The 26,229-nt window shown below is 41.9% G+C and overlaps 2 protein-coding genes and 1 non-coding gene across 3 annotated transcripts; 1 reads left to right on the forward strand and 2 right to left on the reverse strand.

The window, feature by feature from the left end:
• The first annotated feature begins 4,081 nt into the window (after positions 1–4,081).
• On the forward strand, positions 4,082–4,188 carry LOC120281498. The gene has a single exon (XR_005542638.1). It is a non-coding gene; the product is annotated as a small nucleolar RNA R71 (small nucleolar RNA).
• Positions 4,189–21,207: 17,019 nt separating this feature from the next.
• On the reverse strand, positions 21,208–21,774 carry LOC120281116 (secreted RxLR effector protein 161-like). The gene has a single exon (XM_039288038.1). It carries the CDS (start codon positions 21,772–21,774, stop codon positions 21,208–21,210), a length of 567 nt encoding a protein of 188 aa, XP_039143972.1.
• A 906-nt stretch (positions 21,775–22,680) lies between these two features.
• On the reverse strand, positions 22,681–25,593 carry LOC120281117. Its single transcript, XM_039288039.1, has 9 exons — positions 25,490–25,593; positions 25,293–25,381; positions 25,072–25,207; positions 24,621–24,913; positions 23,947–24,186; positions 23,698–23,839; positions 23,203–23,577; positions 23,019–23,121; positions 22,681–22,971 (listed from the first exon to the last, which is right to left on the reverse strand). Exons 1-9 carry the CDS (start codon positions 25,591–25,593, stop codon positions 22,681–22,683), a joined length of 1,773 nt encoding a protein of 590 aa, XP_039143973.1.
• Between the last annotated feature and the right edge of the window lie 636 nt (positions 25,594–26,229).

Raw genomic sequence — 26,229 nt, forward strand, 5'->3', positions numbered from 1 at the left:
TCTCAAGTCTCTCAATACGATCATAAGCTCGAGGCCCCTGTGCTGCACAGGATCTGGGAACCTGTCCGGAATCCTCCACTGTATCCCCTCCTTTCCCAGCGGTCTCTGGGGTAGCTGAAGCAATAATATAGACCCCTGGCCCACATCTCCTTACCAACCCCATCATCCTGATCGTCTCAAACGCAATATGTGTAGGTACAACTATCCTCTCAACACCACGTAAAGCATCTACCAAACCTATCCCCAAGATGAGTCCGGTAATGTAAGGGCCAGCGAATAATAATCCCACTCTCGAAGACTGACCCTGGTACCTCAGAACATCTGCCACTATGCACCCCAAGTGAATCAGCACATTGCGGGCCATGGAGTATAAAAAGAATAAGTTCTGCCTGGTCAGAGCAGTTGTGTTATCGCCTCGACCTGACACAGACCTACTGAGGACCGCGTGCAAATACCTGTAACTCAACCAGAATAGGCAGGTGGCCTTCAAAATTTTCAGTTCAATCTGCCCATGTCCACATAGGACCCTATACAAATAGTCTGGAGTCATTGATACTGGAAAATCCACAGGTAAACGTCCATACTCCTCTGTACTGGTATATGCGACGTTGTAAAGGCCAATCCGAATCGAAAACTCAGTGACACTCATGGAAAATGGATGTCTGAATGCTCAAAACTGTATAGCATCCATAGTGTCAATTTTCCCATACCTCAACTCAAAAGACGCTAAAACCTCAAGCGTCAATGCGCGGTAAGCCGGCTCACGAATCGTCAGTAACCTCCTCCAGCTTCCTACTGCTAACATATCATCGATCTCATCAGCTTGCTCGTCACCCCGCTGAATATCTCTCAGCGCTTGCAAATCCACAAAACAAGTCTGACCAAAACCAAGTGCTGAAAGTCTCTCAAATCGAGCTTGATGCTCAGGATTTGAGAATTCCATGTGTATTGGCTCGGGTGGGGTGACTCTGAGACGCTTTACTTCATTCTTCTTCACGCGAGGTGCCATAGCTATAGTACAAAAAGAGGAAAATGATCAAAGAAGCTCAAAAGCAGTATACTGCAGAATTCCACACGGGCTTGTGGAAATTACCCACGCCCGTGTGGATCTGCAGGGCGTGAAAAACCAACACGGATGCACAACAATTCTCAAGAATTTAACTTAAAACCGCATATAGACACTTTCTAAACATGCACCATGCATTGTACAAATGAAAATTCGCACTTATAGGAAGATGAAAAGGAAGAGAGCATGCAGGGATTTTTATAGGAAGACTCGAGCCTCCTAGAATTCTGTGCAATTTCACGGGCGTGTGGAAATTACGAACGCCCGTGCGCCTCATCAAGAGACCGCCACATGGGCAGATGCACGCCCTTGTGCGCTCTCAGGAGAAACTCGCACTGTCTCTGAACGCCCCTCCACGGGTGTGAGGAAATTATGCACGCACGTGCACCCGACCAACAGGGGTAGATGCACGCCCCTGTGACTGCTCTGGACATCCGAGAAAATCTCCTAAGTGTTTCGCACGCCCGTGCGGCAATTACGCACGGGCGTGGACATTCACAATCTCAACTCACAGGGGCAAGCGCACGCCCCTGTGTCTCCTCGGGATGGCAAGAGCTCCTCTGCAAAGATTAGCACGGGCGTTTGGAAATTACCCACGCCCGTGCGGTTTTCACAAGGTGGCCCACAGGTGCGAGTTCACGCCCTTGTGCGCTCTCGAGATAATTTGAAAAACTCTGCAGGAAATCACACGCCCGTGCAGAAATTACCCACGGGCGTGCGATATTCGCATGGTCATTCACAGGGGCAGCCGCACGCCCCTATGTCTTCTCTGGATAAGCTCGCAATATAAATCCACGGGCGTGCCGAAACTCCACACGCCCGTGCGTTTTCACTGGATGCCTTAGAAAAACCTGCAGGCTCTGCAGAAAGTTTCTGAACGTGTTTACACACTCAGAGCCTGCCCTAGAATGCAAGTTTTACCAGTGAAAAACATGGAATAAAGCTCAAATGACACAACTTCGCCAATTCCACATGAAAACACACGATGAAAACACAAAGCCCACAAGCAAATCTCAGCAAAAGCATCTAAAAATCAAGACACCAACACTTAACAAATTATTCATGCAAACAAACTAAACTAGGAGATAAGAAACAGTAAACACTTGGGTTGTCTCCAAAGAAGCGCTTGTTTAACGTCACTAAGCTTGGCGTACCTTGTCTTACCTCACGGAGGTTCATATATGAAGGTTGCCCTCTTACCCATGACTTAAAAGCCTGATGTGCAAAGTCTCTTGAGGATAGAGGGTGAATTATCGGGCTTCGGACCACCTAGCGATGGTTCATCCAACTCCTTCGGTTTACGGGCGTCTCCAATAGCCTTGGAGTGTTTCCGGTGGCGTCTCCAAGCCCTTTTAATTTTCTGAAGCACCTTCTTCAAGATCCCGGGGTAGATGGTACTTCTTCCATCGAACCAATCATCATTACTTCTTCATAATCCTCCTCTTGGTCGAACAAACCCTCGTATTGGTCCGGATTTAACATTTCCTGCATGTCTTCATCAACAATCAAGGCGGTATGTGAGCTTGTCATCTCCAACCCTCAAAGTTAGCTCTCCGCCGTCCATGTCAATCATTGCCTTGGAAGTCCGCAAGAACGGTCTCCCAAGTATCAAAGGTACATCCGCATCCTCATCGACGTCTAGCACTACAAAGTCAACCGAAAAAATGTACTTGTCCACCTTGACAAGCACGTCTTCAATGATGCCTCTCGGATGTCGCTCTGTTCGGTCCACTAGTTGCAAAGTCATCCGAGTAGGCCTAGGCTCGCCCAAGCCTAGCTTTTGAAAGAAGGTGTATGGCATAACGTTGATACTAGCCACTGAGTCCGCCAATCCCATTTCCTCACCTAAATTGCCAATATTACACGGAATGATGAAGCTTCCCGGGTCTTTCTTCTTGTTCGGCATGTTCTTTTGCAATACCGCCGAGCATGAAGCATCTAAAATCACTGAAGCACTTTCCTCCAACTTCCTCTTGTTAGTCAACAAGTCTTTCAAAAACTTCGCATACTTAGGCATTTGGGCCAATGCCTCAACAAAAGGAATATTGATGTGGAGTTGCTTGAACAAACTCAGGAACTTCTTGTACTGTTCATCCCCTTGGTCATTTTTCAATCTAGGGGGATAAGGGATTCTTGGCTTGAAAGGTGGGGGTGCCACCTCTTTTTCTTTGCTTGTTCCCTCTTCTACCTCTCTATAACCTCGGGTACGTGTTCTTTTCGCTTCTAACTCGGAAGCCTACCTTCAACCTCACGACCACTTCTCAAAGTGATCGCCTTCACGTGCTCTCTAGGGTTGGTCTCTGTATTACTCGGTAAGCTTCCATGTGGCCTTTCAGAGAGAGACTTCACAATTTGCCCCACCTAATTTTCAAGGTTATGCAAAGAGGCGGTGTGGTTGCGAAGTGTAGCCTCGACTGATTCAAACCTTGTATTTACAGATTGCACAAATCTAGTCAAGTGCTTCTCTAAGTCATTCATTCGGGTTTCCAAACCTGAGACTCTGTTTTCCACCTGAGTGGTTTATTGTTGTTGTTGTTGGAAACCCGGTGGCCCCATGGCCTTTTGTGGACCCTGATTACTCCATGAGAAATTGGGATGATTCTTCCAACCCGGATTGTAGGTATTACCATATGGGTTTCCTTGAGGTCTCATGCCATTACCTACAAAATCAACGTTCTCCACCGAAGAAACATCACCGATAGAGATCGGGCAATCGAGCATGTCCTCCACCACACCAGGTGCAATTAGTCAAATTTTCCTCGAGCATCTAACTTCTTACTCAAATTTTCCACTTGAGCCGCCAATGAAGTTACCGCATCTATTTCATGGAGACCGGCCACTTTTTTCTTCTCCCTAGCATTCCATTGGTAGCTGTTTAACCCCATTTCTTCAATTAACTAACGGGCCTCATTGGGGGTCTTGCTACCTAAGGTACCTCCTGCTGCCGCATCCAAGAGTTGCCTTGTACTCGGGTTCAAATCATTATAAAAGGTCTGAACAATCATCCACTCCGGGAATCCGTGTTGCGAGTACTTTCTCAGGAGCTCCTTGAACCTTTCCCATGTCTCGAATAGAGACTCCAATTCCAACTGAACAAAGGATGAGATCTTATTCCTAAGCTTTGCTAATTTTCTGGGAGGGAAATAACGGGCCAGAAAAGATTCTACCATCTCCTCCCACGTGGTAATTGACGCTCTAGGTAATGAGTGTAGCCACTGCTTCGCTCTACCCTTTAGGGAAAACGGGAAGGCTCGCAACTTGATTGCATCATCCGTCACCCCGTTTATCTTCAACATATCACACACCTCAAGAAAGCTCTCTATATGACTATTCGGATCTTCATTGGCCAAACCATTGAATTGTGCGGATTGCTGCAACATGTGGATGAATGCAGGCTTCAGTTCGAAGTTCTGAGCTATAATCGGGGGACACACAATACTCGATTGTGTCCCCAACACTGAAGGTCTGGCATAATCGGATAATGCTACAGTACTTTTGTTATAGTACTTTTGCTACAGTGTTCTGCTATAGTACCTGGCCTAAAATACTTCCCGAGTCCATACTTTCACATTGAGGTGACGTAAACTGGCACACGTTCACGTCGTGGATCGCTTTGCTTCTTTAATGATGGACAAGTTGGTGGAGATCTTGTTCTATGTGCATAAGTCAGAATGCTTGAGTGTGACTGCCCTTGTGCCCCTCCAAATGGTTGTGCTAACTCAAATACGAGGAGGTTGGCACACACTCTAGCATCTCACACCCGACCTATGTCTTCGCGTTTGAACCTTAGCAAGATTTCCTCCAAAATCGGTGCATTATGATCCACATTGGTTTCTTTCCTTCAGACTCGACATCACAACCCTACCTGCACGAAAGTAACATAAAAACACACAAATTAGTGTAAAAACCGAGAAAAGTAATGCTCAACATAAGGAAAGAATGCTTCGCATTCATATCACACAAGCACTTATCAGAATCCCTAGAACTCATTGTGATTCTATACGAGTGCGAGGTTGAGAGATTATTCAATTTCTCCTCTGGAACCTGTATAGATTTAGGCATGGTTGACCTTAGATTTGGGACCATGTATTGAAGGATCTCTATGACTCATTAATGCATTAGTTAGAAAGCATAATAGAGGGTTTTGCACTTGAAATGATTGTCCTAAGCGGAACAATATCCGGGTACCCCATTTATATCGATTGCCTTATCTCCCCTTTACTTGTGCTCTTTTTCTTGTCTCTTTTACTTTTGTTACATTACATCTTGTCACATAACTATTATTCATGTTTCGCTTAGTTAAGAAACAATTTAAGTGTTTTTATTCCCTACACCTTGTGGATACGATACCCACTCATCTGGGATTTATTACTTCGACAAACCCGTGCACTTGTGGGACATATCAATGGGCGTTGTCAAGTTTTTGGCATCATTGCCATGGAGTAGGTGTTTAGAGATACTTTGCACTTTGTTTTCTTAGCTATTCATTCATTTATTCTATTTCACATCTTCTTTTCCTATCACCGTTCTAATTTGTTTTCTTTCTTTGGGTGCAGCTCCAGGTTATGACCCGAGGGAACCCTTCGATATTTATTGAAGGAGATCTTGAACTTGAACGTACATTCAGAAGAAAGGGAAAAGAACCTGCACAAGAACCGTCCAATCAAGCTGAAATAGAAGTTGAAGGGGCAGATACTATGGCAGAATAGAACGAGCAATAGAGGACACTTTTTGATTATGCTAGACCCTCAGTTTTGGGCACACAATCAAGCATTGTGCGACCCCTGGTTACAGCTCCAAATTTTGATTGAGGGCTTTCCCATTCTTTCTCAAGGGAAGAGCCAAGTAGTGGTTAAATTCTTTGCCCAAGGCCTCCATCACGACTTGGAACGAGATGGTTGAAGCTTTTCTTACTAGATACTTTTCTCTGAGGAAGTCGGCCAAGCTTCGCAATGAGATATCATCATTTATGTAGATGGAGTTAGAGTCATTGTTTGAGACATAGTAACGCTTCAAGGATCTTTTGCGAAGATGCCCACAGTACGGATTTCCCGAATGGATGATTATTCAGACTTTCTACAATGGGTTGAATCTAAGTACAAGGTAGTTGTTAGATGTGACCGCATGAGGTACAATGGGAAGTAAAACCCTGAAAGAAGCCCAACAGTTAGTAGAAGACATGGCCATGAACAGTTATCAGTCTAATGCATGGGAAAGGAAAAAGGTGGCGGGGCTCTATGAAATAGATACAGTAACTTCATTAGCGGCTCAAGTGGAATCATTGAGTAAGAAGTTAGGCCTTCTAACTTCTAATAGAGTGGCGGCTGTGACTACTTGCACCGGGTGTGGTGGAGGACATGCTCCCTCCGATTGCCCGATCTCTATTGGTGATGCATCTTCAATGGAGAAAATCAATATTGTGGGTAATGCATTGAGGAACCAAGGGAATCCATATAGCAACGCCTACAATCCGGTTGGAAGAGTCATCCCAATTTTTCATGGGGCAACCAAGGACTACAAAAGGCCATGGCACCACCGGGTTTCCAACAACAACAAGCTCCAAACATGGAGAACCGAATTTCAGGCTTATTAACATTAATAACCGATTAAGAGAAGACCTTGACTAAGTTTGTGCAATTGTCAGATACAAGGTTTCAATCAGTTGAGGCTACACTTTGCAATCACACCGCTTCTTTACACAATCTTGAGAATCAAGTGGGGAAAATTGTGAATTCTCTATCAGAAAGACCACAAGGAAGCTTACCAAGTAATACCAAACCAATCCTAGAGAGCATATGAAGACGATCACTTTGAGAAGTGGTCATGAGGTTGAGGATAGGATTCTGAGTGAGAAGCCTAATGTAAATGCACCTGAGGTCATAGAGGTTGAGGAGGGAGCAAGCAAAGAGAAGGTGGTGGCACCCCCACCTTTCAAGCCAAGAATCCCTTATCCATCTAGATTAAAGAATGACCAATGCGATAAACAATACAAGAAGTTCCTGAGTTTGTTTAAGCAACTCCACATCAACATTCCTTTTGTTGAGGCATTGTCCCAAATGCCTAAGTATGCAAAATTCTTGAAAGACTTATTGACCAATAAGCAAAAGTTGGAGAAGAGTGCTTTAGTGATCTTAGATGCTTCTTGTTCAGCGATTTTGCAAAAGAATATGCCGAACAAGAAGAAAGACCCTGGAAGCTTTATCATACCATGCAACATTGCCAATTTGGGTGAAGAAATGGCATTGTCTGACTCAGGCGCTAGTATCAACGTCATGCCATATTCTTTTTTTCAGAAGCTAGGCTTAGGATAGCCTAGGCCCACTTGGATGACGTTGCAACTAGCAGACCGACCAGTGAGACATTCGAGGGGCATCATGGAAGACATTCTTGTCAAGGTGGATAAGTACATATTTCCTGTAGACTTTGTAGTGTTGGACGTCGATGAGGATGCAGATGTACCTTTGATACTTGGGAGGGCATTCTTGCGCACTTCCAAGGCATTGATCGACATGGACGGTGGGGAGTTGACACTGAGGGTTGGAGATGATAAGCTCACATATCGCCTCACCGAAGCCATGTGATATTCTCTCAACTTTGATGATACTTTGTATTTTCTAGACACTACTAATGAGATTGTTGATGAATACATGCAAGAAATGTTCAATCCAGACCCATATGAAAGTTTGTTCGACCAAGAGGTGTACAATGAAGAAGTGATGATGCTTGGTCCAATGGAAGAAGTGCCCTCTACTTAGGGGATCATGAAGAAGGTGCTCCAGAAGATGACGAGTGCAAGGAGATGCCACCAGAAATGCCCCAAGGCTGTTGGGGAGGTGCGTAAACTGAACAAGTTGGATGAACCTTTGTTAGGTGGTACCAAGCCCGATAACTCTCCCTCTACCTTCAAAAGACTTTGCTCTTCATGCTTTCAAGCTATGGGTAAGAGGGCAACCTCATCTATGAACCCCCATGAGGTAAGGCAAGATATATCAAGCTTAGTGACGTTAAGCAAGCGCTTCTTGGGAGGCAACCCAAGTGTTTACTGTTTTCTTAGTTGTTAGTTTAGTGTTTGTATGAATAAAGTGTTGAGTGTTGGTGTCTTGATCTTTAGTTACTTTTGCTGTGATTTTATTATAGACTCTTAATGTCATCGTGTGTTTTCATGTGGATTTTTAATCGCTCAAGCTAGTTTCTCATGTTTTTCGCTGGCATATTTTGCATAATAGGGCAGGCTCTGAGTGTGTATACATGTTCAGAAATTTTCTGTAGAGCCAGCAGAGTTTTCTAAGGCATCCAGGGAAAATGGACGAGTGTGTGGAAATTCTGCACGCCCGTGGATTTGCATTGCAAGCTCATCGAGAGAAGACACAGGGGCATGGACTCACCCCTGTAAGCGACCTTCTGACTTCCGCAAGCCCGTGGGTAATTTCCGCACGGGCAGGTGTTTTCTGAAAAAACTTAGCAATTTATCCCAAGACCACACAGGGGTATGGACTCAACCTTGTGGGTGAACCTGTGACAAATGCACTGGCGTGGGTACTTCCCGTACGCCTGTGTGCATCTCTGTAGAAGAGCTCTCCTCCATCCCGAGAAGACACAGGGTGTGCGCTTGCCCCTGTGAGTTAGACCTGTGAATGTCCACGCCCGTGCGAAATTTCCGCACGGGTGTGCGAAACACTTAGTGATTCTTCCCGATTAGACAGAGAAGCCACAGGGGCGTGTGGCTGCTCCTGTGTGTCAGGTGCACAGGCGTGGATATTTTCTGCACTCCCGTGCTGATGCTTTCAGAGATATAGAGTGACATCTAGAGAGTTAATAGGGGTGTGCATCTGCCCCTGTGGCTCTCTCATTTGGAGGTGTACGAGCGTGGGTAATTTCTGCACGCCCTTGCGGATGAACAGAACGTCAAGTGGCACGAGTTCTTTTTAAATTCTCATTATTTCTCTTCATTTTCACACTCCTCATTCATCTGAGGGCACACCTGCACTCTTTCCCGACTTTGTGCAACCCATTTGGAGGGATTTTCATTTGTTTTTTTTGGCCGAATCAAAGTTTTCAAGTTCAACTCGTCGGTAAGCCCTATTTCTTGTTTTTCTTCGTCAATTCTTGATTTTAATCAATGAAACTGGTTAATGTTGCTTCGTTTCTACAATTAGCGGGGTATTGCATGCTTAGAACGAAGTTAGAGACAAATAAATGGTGTCTTCTTGGATTTTTGAGGCGCGGCCGTGTTTTTTTCACGCCCCATGAATCCACACGGGTGTGTGGAAATTTCACACGACCATGTGGATTTTTGCAGCATTATTCCTTTGAGCCAATTTGAATGATTTCTTTTGTAATTCTTGCAGTTATGGCCCTCCGGTCAAAGAAGCAGGATGGTAAGCGGCCCCGAGAGCCGTCTCCTGAGCCCGACAACATGGATTGCACGATTCCTGAGCATCAGGCTCGCTTTGAGAGATTGTTGAGGCTACGATTTGGCCAGACATATTTTCCTGACATCGATGCTTTGCGGGAGATTCAGATGGCAGGTGCTATGGTGGAGGAGATAGAAGACATGCTGGCGGTTGGTAGCTGGGCCCATTTATTATCGATTAGAGACCCCGCCATCCACACATTGACGCTCGAGGTCCTAACTCATTCGAGTTCGATCGCTTATATCCTACTTTTGATAGTATTGGTGCTATACAGTTTCGAGTCCTCGGACAATATCATAGCTTGAACGTGACTTAGTTTTCTATCTTGATGGAGCTATATAATGCAACATACACAGAGACAGAGAAGTATAAGCAGTTACCCATGGATTATCCCGAGAGTTTGACACCGCAGCGTGCCTACAGTGTGTTGTGTGGACAGGGGCAGTATGAGCCTGGGGTTTCTAAGGCCAACTGTCTCTCCCGACTGAGCTACAAATACACTCACGCTGTTCTGAGTAGGTCAGTGAATGGGCATGGTGATAGTACTGGTGTTCTCAACCGACAAGAGTTATTATACTTATATTCAATGGTATAGAACACATCGATACATCTGGGACATATTCTGGCAGAGTATCTTCGACATCAGGGGCAGTATGCCAAGATTGGTGCCCTATTCTCTGGTCCCTACATTACGAGGCTAGTCATCGGTATGGGTCTACTTGAAGCGATCAGAGGGGCAGAGAAGTCAACTGTACATGTTCCCCTGGGTATAGACACGATGAGATTGATAAGGATGGTTCGCAGGGTCTAGTCCAGAGTTTATGCGTTGATTACACCTACCACCGAGGTAGTAGAGGGAGATGACGATGATGCCAAGGCTTCTCAACCCGATCCTGAGCCTCAGCCGACACAGATGGAGACCGAGGCACCTCCTGCAGCACAGGATCTGCCCCCGGTGCGTATGTTTTCACCATCTAGATCCCATGATCGTTTTGAGAAGCTCGAGAGTGCTTTGGGAGTGCTATGAACCAAGATTGCTGATGTCCGAGCAGAGATAGCGGAGGTCCGGGTGACACAGGCTGCTCAGTACGTGGAGTTCATGGCACGTTTTGATACGTTACAATAGATTCTTGAGGAAGACATTGCCTCATCATTTGTTCAGCGACCACACACTCCTCAAGATCCTCCAGCATCACCATCACTACCCCCACCGGCATCCTTTGATCTAGCACCAGCATCAGCAGCAGAGCTGATAGCTGATGACACCGACACTTGACTTCATTTTTCATTTCTTTACTTTCGCATGTTATTTTAGACTTGTATACTCAGAAAGGACTTTCCTTCTGAGCTTATTTTTATTTTGATTGTCTCGAGCTGTATTCATTGCCTTATCTTTCATTTTTATCTTTATTGAGCTTTACTGAACCCCTCGTGTATGCATGTAGATGGTCTTGTCAGTATGGGAATTGCGAACTAGTCATGGACACGGCCAATGTGGGCCGTGTGTGCTTCACAACCCGTTGGAACTTTACTCCCTAGGATTTATCTCCATCAAACGCAACACTCGGAGTCAGGAGAGTATTGTTTCAATTGTCACTCTCACATCTATACTTGATTGATTTATTTTCTATTGTGCTTGCATGGTACATTGGGGACAATGTACAACTTAAGTGTGTGTGGAGGGGGGGGGAGTTTCATAGTGCACATATCTTTTATATTAGTTTGATTATTATACATGCTCACATAGCCAATGGCGGTTCACCTTAATTGCAATGATTGTATTCTTGAGTTTAGGAGAATTTTTAACATTTAATGTTCTCATGCTCTAGTTTTTACTTGAATTTCTAGGAATTTTTACCCGATTCACACTTGTTGCACTACTCACTCTTTAAACTCTTGTAGAAACTCAAGTTTGATTTTAAAGAGACTAGTTATAGTTTTGTCTTTTGTTAATTTTGAAAGAAAAATGGAAAAAGGAAAAGAAAGAACAAAAATAGTTTCATTGTTTAGTTGTGCTTGTTGGGTGGAAAGAGCTACTACCTATGGAGTATGAAGCTACTCTCATAAGTCAGATACTAGTTATGCCCTAATGATAGAAAGAGCTATCTCATGGGATGAGTGAAAGCTACCACCCCGGTAGATAGAGCTACCACCTCGAAAGTGTGAAAGCCACCTTAGCGGCCGCTTTGGAAATAGCTACCTTAGAAGATGTGTGAAGCTACTACCATGTTTTCAAATTTTCAAATTTTCGTTACTTTTTTCAATAAATAAGTCCTTTCTACTTAGAACTTTGAGGAGTATATCTTGGGTTGACTTGAGTGAGTTTACACACACTTACAAGATTTTGGGTTTGTTGTCCTTTTTTGATTCAAGTTTTTAGCTACAGCATTAATTTTTCATATTTAATGTTGAAACTTCCCTTACTTGTAGAATGCTATCTTTGTATGCTTTGGTAAACCTAAGGCCAAGCACTTCCAATATTTCCTTTATCTAAGCCTTAATGTTTTAATTTTTGCTTGAGGACAAGCAAAAGCTTTAGTGTAGGGGAGTTTGATAAGTGTTTGTGTGATAAGAATGCGAAGTGTTCTTTTCTTATGATGAGCATTACTTGTATTAGGTTTTAGCGCTAATATGTGTGCATTTATGTTACTTTCATGCATATAGGGTTGTGAAGCCGAATGTTAGAGAAACAAGTCAATGTAGATCGTGAATGCACCATTTGGAGGAAATCTTGAGAAAGATCAAACATGAAGACATAAGTCGAGTTCAAGATGCGAGAATGTGTGCCAACCTCCTCGTATTCAAGTTAGCACAATGATTTGGAGGGGCACAAAGGCAGTCACATTCAAGTATTCTGGCTTGTGCATGTACAGCAAGATCTCCACCAATGTAGCCGTTTATTGAAAGAGCAAAACGATCTACGATGTAAACGTGTGCCCGTTTACATTACCTCGATGAGAACATGGATCCGGGAGTATTTCAAGCCATCACTGTAGCAGAGTACTGTAGCAAACACTGTAGCAATTCATTGTAGCAGGTAATGTTCATAGCTGGCCGAGAAAAGTGATTTCTAAAGAATCCACACAGGCGTGTGGAAATTCCACACGCCCGTGCGTTAATTTCACAGGCCGTGTGGTGAATCCACAAGTGCGTGTGGATTCCCGATTCCAGCCCTATTTAAGACCGATTTCAGCATTCTTTTCTCTATCTTTTCCCCAACTTGAGAGAGGCGACGGCTAGGGTTTGGAGAGGTATTGGCTAGGGATTAGGAGAGGTTCTACGGCTCTGACATCGTGCTAACTTTAGAAGAAGGTTAGTGGGAGAGCTTTCATCGGCACCGATCCAGCGAGTTGTATCTTAGGCCGGACAAAGGAACCCTTGGACGAGTAGAGGCTTCTAAATGACACAACTGAATATGCGTGTAAACTGCAAGTACACGGGTGTCGAAGTAATAAATCCCAGGTGATTGGGTATCGTATCCATAGGGAATAGTGAGTAGGAACACAACGATTGCTATCGAACTATGATGAGAATAAATCAATGGTATGATGAATAAGATTTATATAAAAAGCGATAAAAGAAATAAGAATGAGAGGCACAATAAAAATGAGAGAAAAGGCAATCAATAGAAATGGGGTACTAGGATATTGTTCAACCTAGGACAATCGTTTCAAATGTAAAACCCTCTATTATGCTTTCTAACTAATGCATTAATGAGTCGTGAAGATCCTTCAATACATGGTCACAAATCTAAGGCCAACCATGCCAAATTCTATACATGTCCCGGAGGAAAAATTAAACAATCTCTCGACCTCGCACTCACATAGAATCGCAATGAGTTCTAGGGATTCCAAGTAATAAATCCTCTTCCTAGATGTAGACCTAACCCTTTGGTCCAGGTGGAATGTCCCTAGTCACAATTAAGCCCTATGTGCTAAAATCACTTCAACGTTTTACTCCATTGCATCTGCAACTAAGCCCCAGCGGAAGGTCATCACTTAGCCCATTCACTCTACTATGACCTCAAAGAACTCGAGGAAATGGAGGTAGGATAAATCACACCGGAGTGGAAAGGGACACTCCACTACCTCTCGACTCACCCTCTCAACCCTCTCCAATCTAGCTTTGTCTAACTCTCGTGGTGTGTCACTCACTCACAAGGGTTACTAAGGTGAACTCTCAACCCTAGTGTCACTCTAAAGGAGCATTCAATCAATCAGGCATTCAAGATTGGAACTTAAATAAAATATCAATTAATGAAAGCATAATAACAAGGTTTAATGGAACAAATACATCCAAGGGTTCACAAATCCAAGTACCCACTAAGGGGTTTAGCTCTCTATGGAGCTAGTTACAATCAACAATGAAATCGAATATAAAAACAAGTAATCCATAGAAAAACACCCTTGGTGTTCGTGTCAATGGTCTTGTGGAGTGGCCTCTTCCACTCCAAAGGTCCCCTTGTCAAGAATAAGGCACACCTCGCAGAATCGATACCGACGAAAGCTCCCCGAATAACCTTCTTCCAAGTGGTGCGCGGTGTCAAAGCCGGAGAACCACTCCAAAAGCCTTGCCAAACCCCCTCTAAATCCTAGCTGCAGTCCTCTCTCAAGTTGGGGAAAGAATGGAGAAAAGAATGCTAAAATCGGGCTGAAAAACGGCTTTAAATAGGCTGTAATCGGGCATCCACACGGACCTGTGGATGTTCCACACACCCCTGTGGAATTTCCACACAGGCGTGTAGAATTTCCACACGTCCGTGTGAATTCTTTGGAATTCTAATTTTTGGCCGGCTGTGAACAGTAACTGCTACAGTACCCCAGCCAAAAGCATTCTCGAATCCACTTTTCATCGAGACAACATAAACGGGCACAAGTTTATGCCGTAGATCACATCGCTTCTTGAATAAACGGGTTCATTTTTGAAAATCTTGCTATCATTGGACAAGTTAGGATACGCAAATGTGACTGCCTTCGTGCCCCTCCAACTCATTGTAATGGCTTGAATACATAGAAGTTGGTACACATTCACGTATCTTAGAGCTCCACTTGTGTCTTCGCGTTTGTTGCTTCCAATATTCCACCAAATAGTGCATTCACGATCTACTTTTGGCTTCTTTTCTTAATACTTAGCTTCACAACCCTACATGCGCAATAGAACACAAATACACATGTATTAGCGCTTAAACCTGGTAAGAGTCATGCTCATTGTAAGGAAAGAATACTTCGCATTCTTAACACACAAGCACTTGTCAAATTCCCCAACACTTAAGCTTTTGCTTGTCCTCAAGCAAAAATAAAACATTGAAGTATAGAAGAAGGAAATATTGAAAGCTCTTGGCCTTAGGTTCACCAAAGCATGCAAGGAGAGCATTCTACAAGTAAGGGAAATTTCAACACTAAATACGAAAAAATCAATGTTGTAGCTAAAAACTCGAATAAAAAAGGACAACAAACCCGAGATCGTGTAAGTATGTGTAAACTCACTCAAGTAAACCCAAAGTATACTCCTTAATGTTCCAAGTATAAGGGACTTATTTAACTACAAAACGTAAAAAACAAACAAAAAAGATGGTAGTAGCTTCACACATCCTCTAAGGTAGCCCTTTCCGAAGCGGCAGCTAAGGTGGCTTTCACACTTTCGAGGTGGTAGCTCTTTCTACCGTTGTGGTAGCTTTCACTCACCCCATGAGATAGCTCTTTCTCTCATTAGGGCATAACTAGTATCCGACTTATGAGAGTAAATTCATACTTCATAGGTTGTAGCTCTTTCCACCCCCAATGCACAACTAAACAATCTATTTTTTATCCTTTTTTTTTTCATTTTTCGTTTTCCATTTTTTTTAGCTAAATGGAACAAGAAACAAAACTAATTAGTCCCTTAAACATCAAATTTGAGTTTCCAAAAGAGTGTCATGAGAGAGTGGTGCACAAATATTCATCGGCCAAAAATTCCTAGAAATTCAAGTAAAAACTAGAGCATGAGAACATTCAATGTTAAAATTTCTCCTAAACTCAAGAATACAAGCATTGAAATTAAGGTGAACCACCATTGGCTACGTGAGCATGTATGTTAATCAAAATTTATATAAAGGACATGTGCAATGTGAACTCCCCCCTCCCCCCCAACACTTAAGATGTACATTGCCCTCAATGTACGCATGCGAGCACAATAAAAGTAATACAATTTAAAACACATGTGAGAGTCGGCAATTGAAACAACAATACTCCCTTAACTCCTAGTGGTGTGCTTGATGGAGCAAAATCCTTTGGAGTGAAGTTCCAATGGGTTATGAAGCACACACGACCAAGTGTAAAACAACTTGACCATGTCCATGACTAGTTCTCAATTCCCATACTGACAAGACCATCTGCACGCATACATAAGGGGGTTCACTGAAGCTCAATAAACAAAACAACTCGAGTATATAAAAGATAGAGAATTTGAAATATAACTCGAGACAAAAATAAAAGATAAACTCAGAAGGAAGATCCTTTCTGAGTATACAAGTCCAAAATAAAATCCAAAAATAAAATACGAAAAATAAGAAAAAAGAAGGTAAAGACGCCTCCAGTGTCGGTGTTAATTGTTGGTACATTTATTGCCACTGCTGGTGAAGATGATGATGGTCCTGCAAAATAAATAAAGATCGGGTGAAGAAAAGAGAAAGAGAAGCTTACCAACAAAATGAGAATGAAAGAATAGAAAAAACGGCCAGAAAACTCAAGTAACAACCCTCTAAAACGACGGTGAGAAGTCGAGAGAATGCAAGGATGCGTTCTCATAATGTTTGGGAGTGAAAAGATGAAAAGGTAAAATAAATTTATAAAGAGAAAACGCAACCTTTTGAGTTCTATACATCCACACGGGCGTGTGGAAATTACCCACGCCTGTGTGACTCCAAAGGAGAGACCCACAGGGGCAGACGCATGCCCCTGTGGTTTCTTGAGATAACACCTTATGCTTCTGAATGCATCCACACGGGCGTGTAGAAAATTCCCACGCCCATGCGCTCGACCCACAGGAGCAGGCGCACGCCCCTGTGGCTTCTCTGTCTAGCTGAGAAAATTCTCTAAGTGTTTCACATGCCCGTGCAGAAATTCCACATGGGCGTGGATCCTTACTGGGCAATTCATAGGGGCAGATGCATGCCCTTGTGTCTTCTCGGGATGGAGGAGAAATTCTCTGTAGAGAACCACACGGGCGTGAGGAAATTACCTATGCCCATGCGTTTGTTGACAGAATCATCCACAGGGGCGAGTCCATGCTCTAGTGTCTTCTCAGGAAAAATCTCTAAGTCTCTACAGGGAAACACATGCCCGTGCGAAAATTCCACACGGGCGTGGACCATCACAAGGTCGCTCACAGGGCCGAGTCCACGCCCCTGTGCCATCTCTGGATGAGCTCTGAACGAAAACGCACGCCCGTGCAGAAATTCCACATGGGCGTGTGTTTTCTCTGGACACTTAGAAAACTTTGCAGGCTCTGCAGAAAATTCCTGAACACAAATATACACTTAGAGCCTGCCTAACAATGCAATTTTAACCAAAGAAAACATGAAAAACACGCTCAAACGACCAAGATTCTTCACCACACACAATTAGGCACATGATAACACCATAATGTCCACAAGAAAATCACAGCAAAACATGTAAGAATCAAGACACCAACACTTAAAGCCTTATTCATTCAAATACTAACTAAAAACTAGAAAAACATTAAAAACTTAGGTTGCCTCCAAAGAAGCGCTTGTTTTACGTCACTTAGCTTGACGTATCTCTTCCTTACCTTATGGAGGCTTGAAAAGGGTATGTTCCTCCTGACTAGACATTGCAAAGTTACTTCCTTTAAACCAAAAATCTACTTGCCGTGGTGGAATATTTGTTGGAGAGTCCAACCATCTTACCTTTGGCCTCCAAGGAAACAATTTGGGTTGGGAATTGCCCAAGCTTAGCACAGGTGGTTCATTGGATGGCTTCAATCTCCTACCCATATCTTCTTCCAAACCCAAAATCTCTTTCTTGCAATTTATGAGTTGATCAATCCCAAAGAGGTTTACTCGTTCCATTACCTTAGGATTTACTTCTTCTTCAATTTCAACTTTAAAGCAATCTGTCTTTGTCGATCCTCCTTGTATCATTTATTGCTCACAAACATACTATCCATTCAAACAATCCTCACATTGAATGAAAGGTTCTTCTTGCATCCCCTTAATCTCGACAACATCATACTCTTTACGCCAAACTTCTTCATTGTCGATCACAACCATATCTTCTCTATAAGGAACTTGAATTGCTTGCTCAAATGCTTGTTGTTCCTCAGAGAGTGTGTTAAGTATCTCTCTTAGTTGATGCTCAAGGTTTTTATAGGAGGCTTCATGACATCTTAGTGTGGTCTCCATATTTTGGACGCAGACATCGGATGCTTCAATAAAGTTAGTTAATACTCTTTGAAACTGAAGTGTATCCTCTCCGAGTATCTCACCCTTTTGACATTCCTCTTGAGGTGCTTCCCAATATTGTCCATCACTATTCCAAAAGAAGTTTGGGTAGCCCTTTTCAATTAGATGATTTGTGTTGCAACAAGAAATGCTCTGTTGTTGTGAAGCAATAATTCTATCAACTTGTTCACTCAGAGCTTCAACTCAAAAATACAGAGCAATGAGCGGATCAATCATCATTTAAACTCCTTTCAAAAAAAGTAAGACATGACAAAAGAAAACAAATGAGAATGATGGAAGAATAAGAAAGTGTGAAATAGAATAAATGATAAATAGCTAAAATAGCAAAGTGCATAGTGTCTCCAAAACACCTATTCCACGGCAACGGCACCAAAAACTTGACATGACCAAATATGCGTGTAAACCGCAAGTGCACGAGTGTCAAAGTAATAAATCCCAGGTGAGTGGATATCGTATCCACAGGGAATAGTGAACAGAAACACAATGATTGCTATCTAACTTTGATGAGAATAAATTGATGGTATGATGAATGAGATTTATATAAAAAGAGATAAAAGAAATAAGAACGAGAGGCACAATAAAATTGAGAGGAAAGGCAATCGATAGAAATGGGTACTCGGATATTGTTCCACCTAGGACAATTGTTTCAAGTGTCAAAACCTCTATTATGCTTTTTAACTAATGCATTAATGAGTCATGGAGATCCTTCAATACATGGTGCCAAATCTAAGGCCAACCATGCCTAACTCTATACATGTCCCAAAGGAGAAATTGAACAATCTCTCGACCCCGAACTCATATAGAATCGCAATGAGTTCTAGGGATTCCAAGTGATAAATCCTCTTCCTAGATGTAGACCTAACCCTTTGGTCCAGGTGGAAGGTCCCTAGTTACAATTAAGTCGTAGGTGCTAAAATCACTTCAACGCTTCACTCCATTGCCTCTACAACTAAGCCACAGCGGAAGGTCATCCCTTAGCCCATTCACTCTACTATGACCGCAAAGAACTCGAGGAAATGGAGGTAGGATAAATCACACCGGAGTGGAAAGGGGACACTCCACTACCTCTCGACTCACCCTCTCAACCCTCTCCAATCTAGCTTTGTCTAACTCTCGTGGTGTGTCACTCACTCACAAGGGTTACTAAGGTGAACTCTCAACCCTAGTGTCACTCTAAAGGAGCATTCAATCAATCAGGCATTCAAGATTGGAACTTAAATAAAATATCAATTAATGAAAGCATAATAACAAGGTTTAATGGAACAAATACATCCTACCGTTCAAAAATCCAAATACCCACTAGGGGGTTTAGCTCTCCATGGAGTTAGTTACAATTAACAATGAAATCGAATGTAAAAACAAGTAATCCATAGAAAAACCCCCTCGGTGTTCGTGTTGATGGTCTTGTGGAGTGGCCTCTTCCTCTCCAAAGGTCCCCTTGTCAAGAATAAGGCACACCTCGCAGAATCGATACCGACGAAAGCTCCCCCAATAACCTTCTTCCAAGTGGTGCGCGGTGTCAAAGCCGGAGAACCACTCCAAAAGCCTTGCCAAACCCCCTCTAAATCCTAGCCGCAGTCCTCTCTCAAGTTGAGAAAAGAATGGAGAAAAGAATGCTGAAATCAGGCTAAAAAAACGGTTTTAAATAGGCTGGAATCGGGCATCCACACGGGCCTGTGGATGTTCCACACACCCCTGTGGAATTTCCACACGCCCGTGTAAATTCCCTAGAATTCTGATTTTCGGCCGGCTGTGAACAGTAACTGCTATAGTAAATTGCTACAGTACCCCCTCCCTCCCCTCCCGCGGCCAAAAACACTCCCGAATCCAGTTTTCATCTAGCCAACATAAACGAGCACACGTTTATGCCATAGATCGCATCGCTTCTTCAATAAATGGGTTCATTGGTGAAGATCTTACTATCATTGCACAAGTTAGGATACGCAAATGTGACTCCCTTCGTGCCCCTCAAACTCATTGTAATAGCTTGAATACATGGAAGTTGGCACACATTCACGTATCTTAGATCCCCACTTGTGTTTTCGCATTTGTTGTTATAAAGATTCCACCAAATAGTACATCCACGATCTACTTTTGGCTTCTTTTCTTAATACTTAGCTTTACAACCCTATATGAGCAAAAGAACACAAATACACATGTATTAGCACTTAAACCTGATAAAAATCATACTCATCGTAAGGAAGGAATACTTCGCATTCTTAACACACAAGCACTTATCACTCCACATGATCATCGTCATGACTATCGAGGAGGTTTTCTATGGATTACTTGTTTTTACATTCGATTTCATTGATTGTAACTAGCTCCATGGAGAGCTAAACCCCCTAGTGGGTACTTGGATTTGTGAACCCTAGGATGTATTTGTTCCATTAAACCATGTTATTATGCTTTCATTAATTGATGTTTTATTTGAGTTCAAATCTTCAATGCTTGATTGATTGAATGCTCCCTTAGAGTGACACTAGGGTTGAGAGTTCACCTTAGTAACCCTTGTGAGTGAGTGATACACCACGAGAGTTAGACAAAGCTAGATTAGAGAAGGTTGAGAGGGTGAGTCGAGAGGTAGCGGAGCATCCCCTTTCACCTCCGGTGTGATTTATCCTACCTCCATTTCCTAGAGTTCTTTGCGGTTATAGTAGAGTGAATGGGCTAAGGGATGACTTTCCACTGGGGCTTAGTTACAGAGGGAACGAAGTGAAACGTTGAAGTGATTTTAGCACCTAGGCTTAATTGTGACTAAGGACCTTCTACCTGGACAAAAAGGTTAGGTTTACATCTAGGAAGAGATTTATCACTTGGAATCTCTAGAACTCATTATGATTCTATACAAGTGCGAGGTTGAGAGATTGTTCAATTTATCCTCTGGGACATGTATAGAGTTAGGCATGGTTGACCTTAGATTTGGGGTCATGTATTGAAGGATCTCCACAACTCATTAATGCATTAGTTAGAAAGCATAATAGAGGGTTTTGCACTTGAAACGATTGTCCTAGGCTGAACAATATCCGAGTACCCCATTTATATCGATTGCCTTACCTCCCCTTTACTTGTGCTCTTTAACTTTTGTTACATTACATCTTGTCACATAACTATTATTCATTTTTTGCTTAGTTAAGAAACAATTTAAGTGTTTTTATTCCCTACTGCCTATGGATATAGTACCCACTCATCAAGGATTTATTACTTCGACAAGCCCTGGCACTTGCGGGACATACGCAAGGGGCATTGTCACATATAAAGTGGTGTCAAAGATCAATATGTTTGGTACGAGAGTGTTGGACAGGATTCTTGAAGATATCAATAGCACTTTTGTTGTCACAAAATATAGTCAACACCCCTTGTTGTAGGCCATAATCCTCGAGCATTTGCTTCATCGACAATAATTGTGTACGACAACTTTCTGGTGCTATGTATTCAACCTTGGCAGGGGATAGTGAAATCGAACTTTGTTTCTTGCTATACCATGTGACTAAGTTATTACCGAGATAGAAACATCCTCCTGAGGTGCTCTTTCTATCATCAATATTTCCTTCCCAATTTGCATCACTATAACCTGCAAGATGTGAGTTGGAGTCTTTTGAATACCAAATTCCATATTTTGCAGTACTATGAACATATCTGATAATACGCTTAACAGGTTTCAAATGAGATTCCATTGGTGTTGCTTGATATCTTGCACAAACTCCAATACTGAAAGAGATGTCTGGCCTGCTAGTTGTGAGATAGAGCAAACTTCCAATCATGCTTCTATAGAGACTTGGGTCTACATCTTTTCCATGCTTATCTTTTGTCAACTTCTGATTCACACTCATGGGTGTTCTCATATATCTAGCCTTTTCCAAGCCAAATATTTTTACCAAGTTCTGTGCATACTTGGTTTCACAAATGAAAATTCCTTCTTTGCATTTTTTGATTTGGAAACCCAAAAAGTAGTTCAGTTCACCTACCATGCTCATCTCAAACTCTTCTTGCATTAGATGAACAAACTCATCCACTTGCTTTTGTGATGTTGAACCAAATATGATATCATCAACATAGATTTGTGCCACCATAAGATCTGATTTGGTCTTCTTTATGAACAAAGTTTTGTCTGCTCCTCCTCATTTTTAGCCCTTCTCAAGCAAAAATTTTGTAAGCATTTCATACCAAGCCCGAGGAGCTTCCTTCAAGCCTTAGAGAGCCTTTTTCAATTTGAACACATGATCTGAATGTTGAGGATCTTCAAACCCTTTTGGTTGCTCCACAAAAACTTCTTCACTTATAACTCTATTTAGAAAAGCACTCTTAACATGCATTTGATGTAGCTTGAACCCCATACAACATCCTACTGCTAACAATAATCTGATGGATTCCAGGCGTCCAACTGGTGCAAATGTTTCATCAAAATCAATTCCTTCAACTTGAGTATATCCTTGAGCCACTAGTCTTGCTTTATTTTTGGTGATGTTGCCTTTGTCATCAGTCTTGTTCTTGAAAATCCACTTGGTTCCAATAACATTCACATCCTTTGGCCTTGGGACCAATGTCCATACATCATTTTGAACAAACTGATTCAATTATTCTTGCATTACAGCCATCCAGTATTCATCAACTAAAGCTTCTTTGACATTCTTTGGTTCAATAAGATAGATGTAACATGTGTATCCAGCCAATTCTTGATAATCAATTCATTGAGCGCTTCTGGTTCTTCTTCCTTCAGTCACATTACCAATCACATTCTAAATAGGATGATTTTTCTTTATTATTGAGGATGCTTCAAGACTGCTATCTTCATTATCTTCTTCATCATCAATTTCTTCTTTATCTGACCCTGAGATGATTTTGTCTGTTGTAACTTCAGTTGCAACATCAGTTATAACCTGCTGTTTGTCTGAATCCTGAGCAATTTCTGTTGTTGTAGTTGGTGTTGTAACCTGTGTTGCAACTTCTTGAACTTCCTGTAGCTCTTCATCTGCTGATTCACAATTCTGAGTGATAAGCTTGTTTGGCTCACTTGATGCACCTTGAGTCTCATATCAGAGAAATCATCAACAACAATATTAATGGTTTCCATTACCTTTTTGGTTTTTGAATTGAACACCCGATAGGCTCTACTAGTAGTAAAATACCCCATGAATAATCCTTCATCACTTTTCCTGTCAAATTTTCCCAGCTGATCTCTATCATTCAAAATGTAACATTTGCTTCCAAAGATGTGAAAGTATTTAAGATTTGGCTTTTTACCTTTTTAAATTTCATACAGTTTCATGTTGGTTGAAGGCCGAATGTATACTCTATTGATGATATAGCATGCTGTATTGATTGCTTCCGCCCAAAATCTTGTAGAGAGTTTCTTTGAATTCAACATAACTCTAGCCATCTCTTGGAGAGTGCGATTCTTCCTTTCAACCACTCTGTTTTGTTGTGGATTTTTTGGAGTTGAAAATTCATGATGAATCCCATATTCCTTGCTAAATTTTACAAACTGAGCATTTTCAAATTCTCTTCTATGGTCACTTCTGATTCTGACAATCTTTCCTATTTGACACTCTTTCTCATTTTGGAGTTGCATGCATAACTTCTTGAAAGCTTCAAAAGTTTCTGATTTCTCTTTGAGGAAGTCCACCCAAGTGTACCTAGAATAGTCATCAACACACAAACACATATCTTTTACCTGACAAGCTTTCTATCTGTGTGGGTCCGATAAGATCCATATGTAAGAGTTCAAGCACTCTTGTTGTAACAATGTCTTGCACCACTTTGTAAGAAGCGTGACTTTACTTTCCCAGTTGACAAGGTCCACATACACCATCTTCCTTTTTTGTAAGCTTGGGCACTCCTTAACAGCTTTCATTTCTGTAATCTTCATCAAGTTCCTGAAGTTTGGATGTCCAAGTTCTGATGCCAAATTTCAATGATGTTGCAAGATGCGTTATAACACACTTCCAATGTCTCTAGCAAATAGCAATTATCTGAAGATTTTAAACCAATTAAAACACACTGACCAGCTTCATCATAGACTACACATCTGTCCTGAGTAAATTTTACCACCAGATTTCGATCACATAATTGACTTATACTCAGAAGATTTGCCTTCAGTCCTTCTACATGCAAAATATTTTTTAGTCTTTTATACCCAAGAACCATCAATGTTCCTTTTCCAACTACTTGACCTTTCTGACCATCACCAAAAGTCACATGCCCAATTGGACATTCTTTGTAATTCATCAAAAAACTTTTGTCACCTGTCATATGTCTTGAATAACCACGGTCAACATACCAGTTGTCTTTTGAGGATTTTTTCGAGTATCCCACTAAATCTTCTTTTCTGACCAATATCTTCTTGGTTTCTTTCTTCTTTTCTCTGGTATATGGTGTCTGCCTCATATTTTTGCTTTCTTTGTGTCTTTCTTCAACTTCCAACATTTTGGACGAATGTGCCCTTTGACACTATAGTAATAACATGTCAGAATCCACTTCTTTGCTTTTTCAAATAGTCTACCATTCTTCATATCTTCTTTTAGTTGATAATACTCGGGTCTTATATGGCCTATTCTTCCACAATGAAGGCATATAGGGACCTGTCTTTTATGTTGTCTCTTTTCCTTATTATACTTCCCTTGTTTATATTCTTGAGCATTTGATAGAACACAGGCTATTTCAACTTTGCATTTCTTGCCTCCTGATGTCTCTTTTATATGATGTTGTGTCACCCTTGTTTGAAAAGGTACCTCCTCAATCTTGGATTTTCCTTTGTTCATGTTGTTTATGGCCTTTTCAGCATTGTTTAGCTTTTCTTGACATTCTTTCAACTCTTTTGCAAGTTTTTTGTTTTGTATGAACATTTCATCAAGTTTATTTAACATGAGTTCATACCCATGCAAAAGATCATTTCCACTAGCCTCTTCACAAACAGTTTCTCCAGATGTTGCAATTGATGTTGTAACTGGACTTGCAAAAGCACTGAAATTTCTGAAAATTTGACATTTTTTAGCACATCTGGTAAAGAAGCATGATCGTTGTTTGCATCTACTTCTTTGTCTTCTTCCTGAATTTTTCTGAAATACCTGCACAATTCCTTGGTCAAAAGGGTAATTTCTTCTTCCTCTTCTTTATCTTTAGTTTGTTACAGCCCTTTTGGCCTTGTTGCTTCAACTTTTAGGGATACATCTTCTTCTCTTATGCCTGGATTCAGATTCATCTCATAGGCTTGTAAAGAACCCATCAATTCATCAAGTCTCATAGTTGTCATATCCCTTGCCTCATCTATCACAACAACCTTAGCATCAAATCTTCTTGGAAGAGATCTAAGAGTTTTCTGAACAAGTTTTTTTATCAGAATACTTCTTACCGAGTTGAGATGCTTGATTTGCTATATCCATTAGTTTGCTGTTGAACACGGTTATAATCTCTTCTTCTTTTATCTTGAGATTCTCAAATCTGGTTGACAACATCTAGAGCTTGGAAATTTTCACCAAATTTTTACCTTCATGATTTTTTTGTAGTATATCCCAAGCATTCTTGGCGCAGTCACATGTTGCAACATACTTGAAATGGTTTTCATCTACTCCTCCAAAAAAAACATTGAGTGCTTTCCCATTGGCATTTGCTTTGAGCATATCTCCGGAACTCCAGTCACTCTTCTTCTTCATGGTCTCATTCATGTTTTCATCAACTTCATTTGGGGGAGAACATCCTTCTTCTACAACTGTCCATGCACTCTCATCAAGAGATTTGATGAAAGCCTTCATGCGTGCCTTCCAATATGGATAATTCGATCTATCGAGCAACGGTGGTCGTGTGATGGAAGCTCCTTCTTTTCCGGCCATCAATGGAACTGTTAGGACCTCGCCGACTTTGACGCCAAAAAGAACATGGCGACCAAGGCTCTAATACCACTTGTTAGTTCTGCCGATGTGGTTTGTGGTTTAGAGAACACTTAAACACTCATAGAAAGCTCACACAAACCAAAAAAGAAGGAGACATAGAAGATTGGTAACCCAGTTCGGCGTCCACTTGCCTACATCTGCGGGTCAAGCCCGGAGATAAACAATCCACTAAAAGAGGTGAAAATAAATGAGTACAAATACTTGTCACTCACTCTCCCAACAATAAAGATCATTACCATCTCTAGATTTTCTAGTGCTCACACACTCTCCTCCACAAGTGGCACACCCAATCTCAGAGCAAGGTAGCTTATAAAGACGCCTCAACGTCCCTAATATAGCACATACCTCTTTTAGAATCTCCACGGCTACTAATTTAAAAACCTTCCAAAATTAGCTGTT

Source organism: Dioscorea cayenensis, chromosome 17, assembly GCF_009730915.1.
Source record: "Dioscorea cayenensis subsp. rotundata cultivar TDr96_F1 chromosome 17, TDr96_F1_v2_PseudoChromosome.rev07_lg8_w22 25.fasta, whole genome shotgun sequence".
NCBI lineage: Eukaryota > Viridiplantae > Streptophyta > Magnoliopsida > Dioscoreales > Dioscoreaceae > Dioscorea > Dioscorea cayenensis.

Excerpts from the sequence above, each read along its gene's own strand:
- LOC120281116 (XM_039288038.1), bottom strand. The coding sequence starts at position 21,774 with ATGAGTGTGAATCAGAAGTTGACAAAAGATAAGCATGGAAAAGATGTA.
- LOC120281117 (XM_039288039.1), bottom strand. The coding sequence starts at position 25,593 with ATGAAGAAGAAGAGTGACTGGAGTTCCGGAGATATGCTCAAAGCAAAT. Across the intron at positions 23,578-23,697 it reads GTCACGCTTCTTACAAAGTG|GTACACTTGGGTGGACTTCC; the intron begins GTGCAAGACATT and ends TGACTATTCTAG. Across the intron at positions 23,122-23,202 it reads CCTTCAACCAACATGAAACT|AGATCAGCTGGGAAAATTTG; the intron begins GTATGAAATTTA and ends TTTGAATGATAG.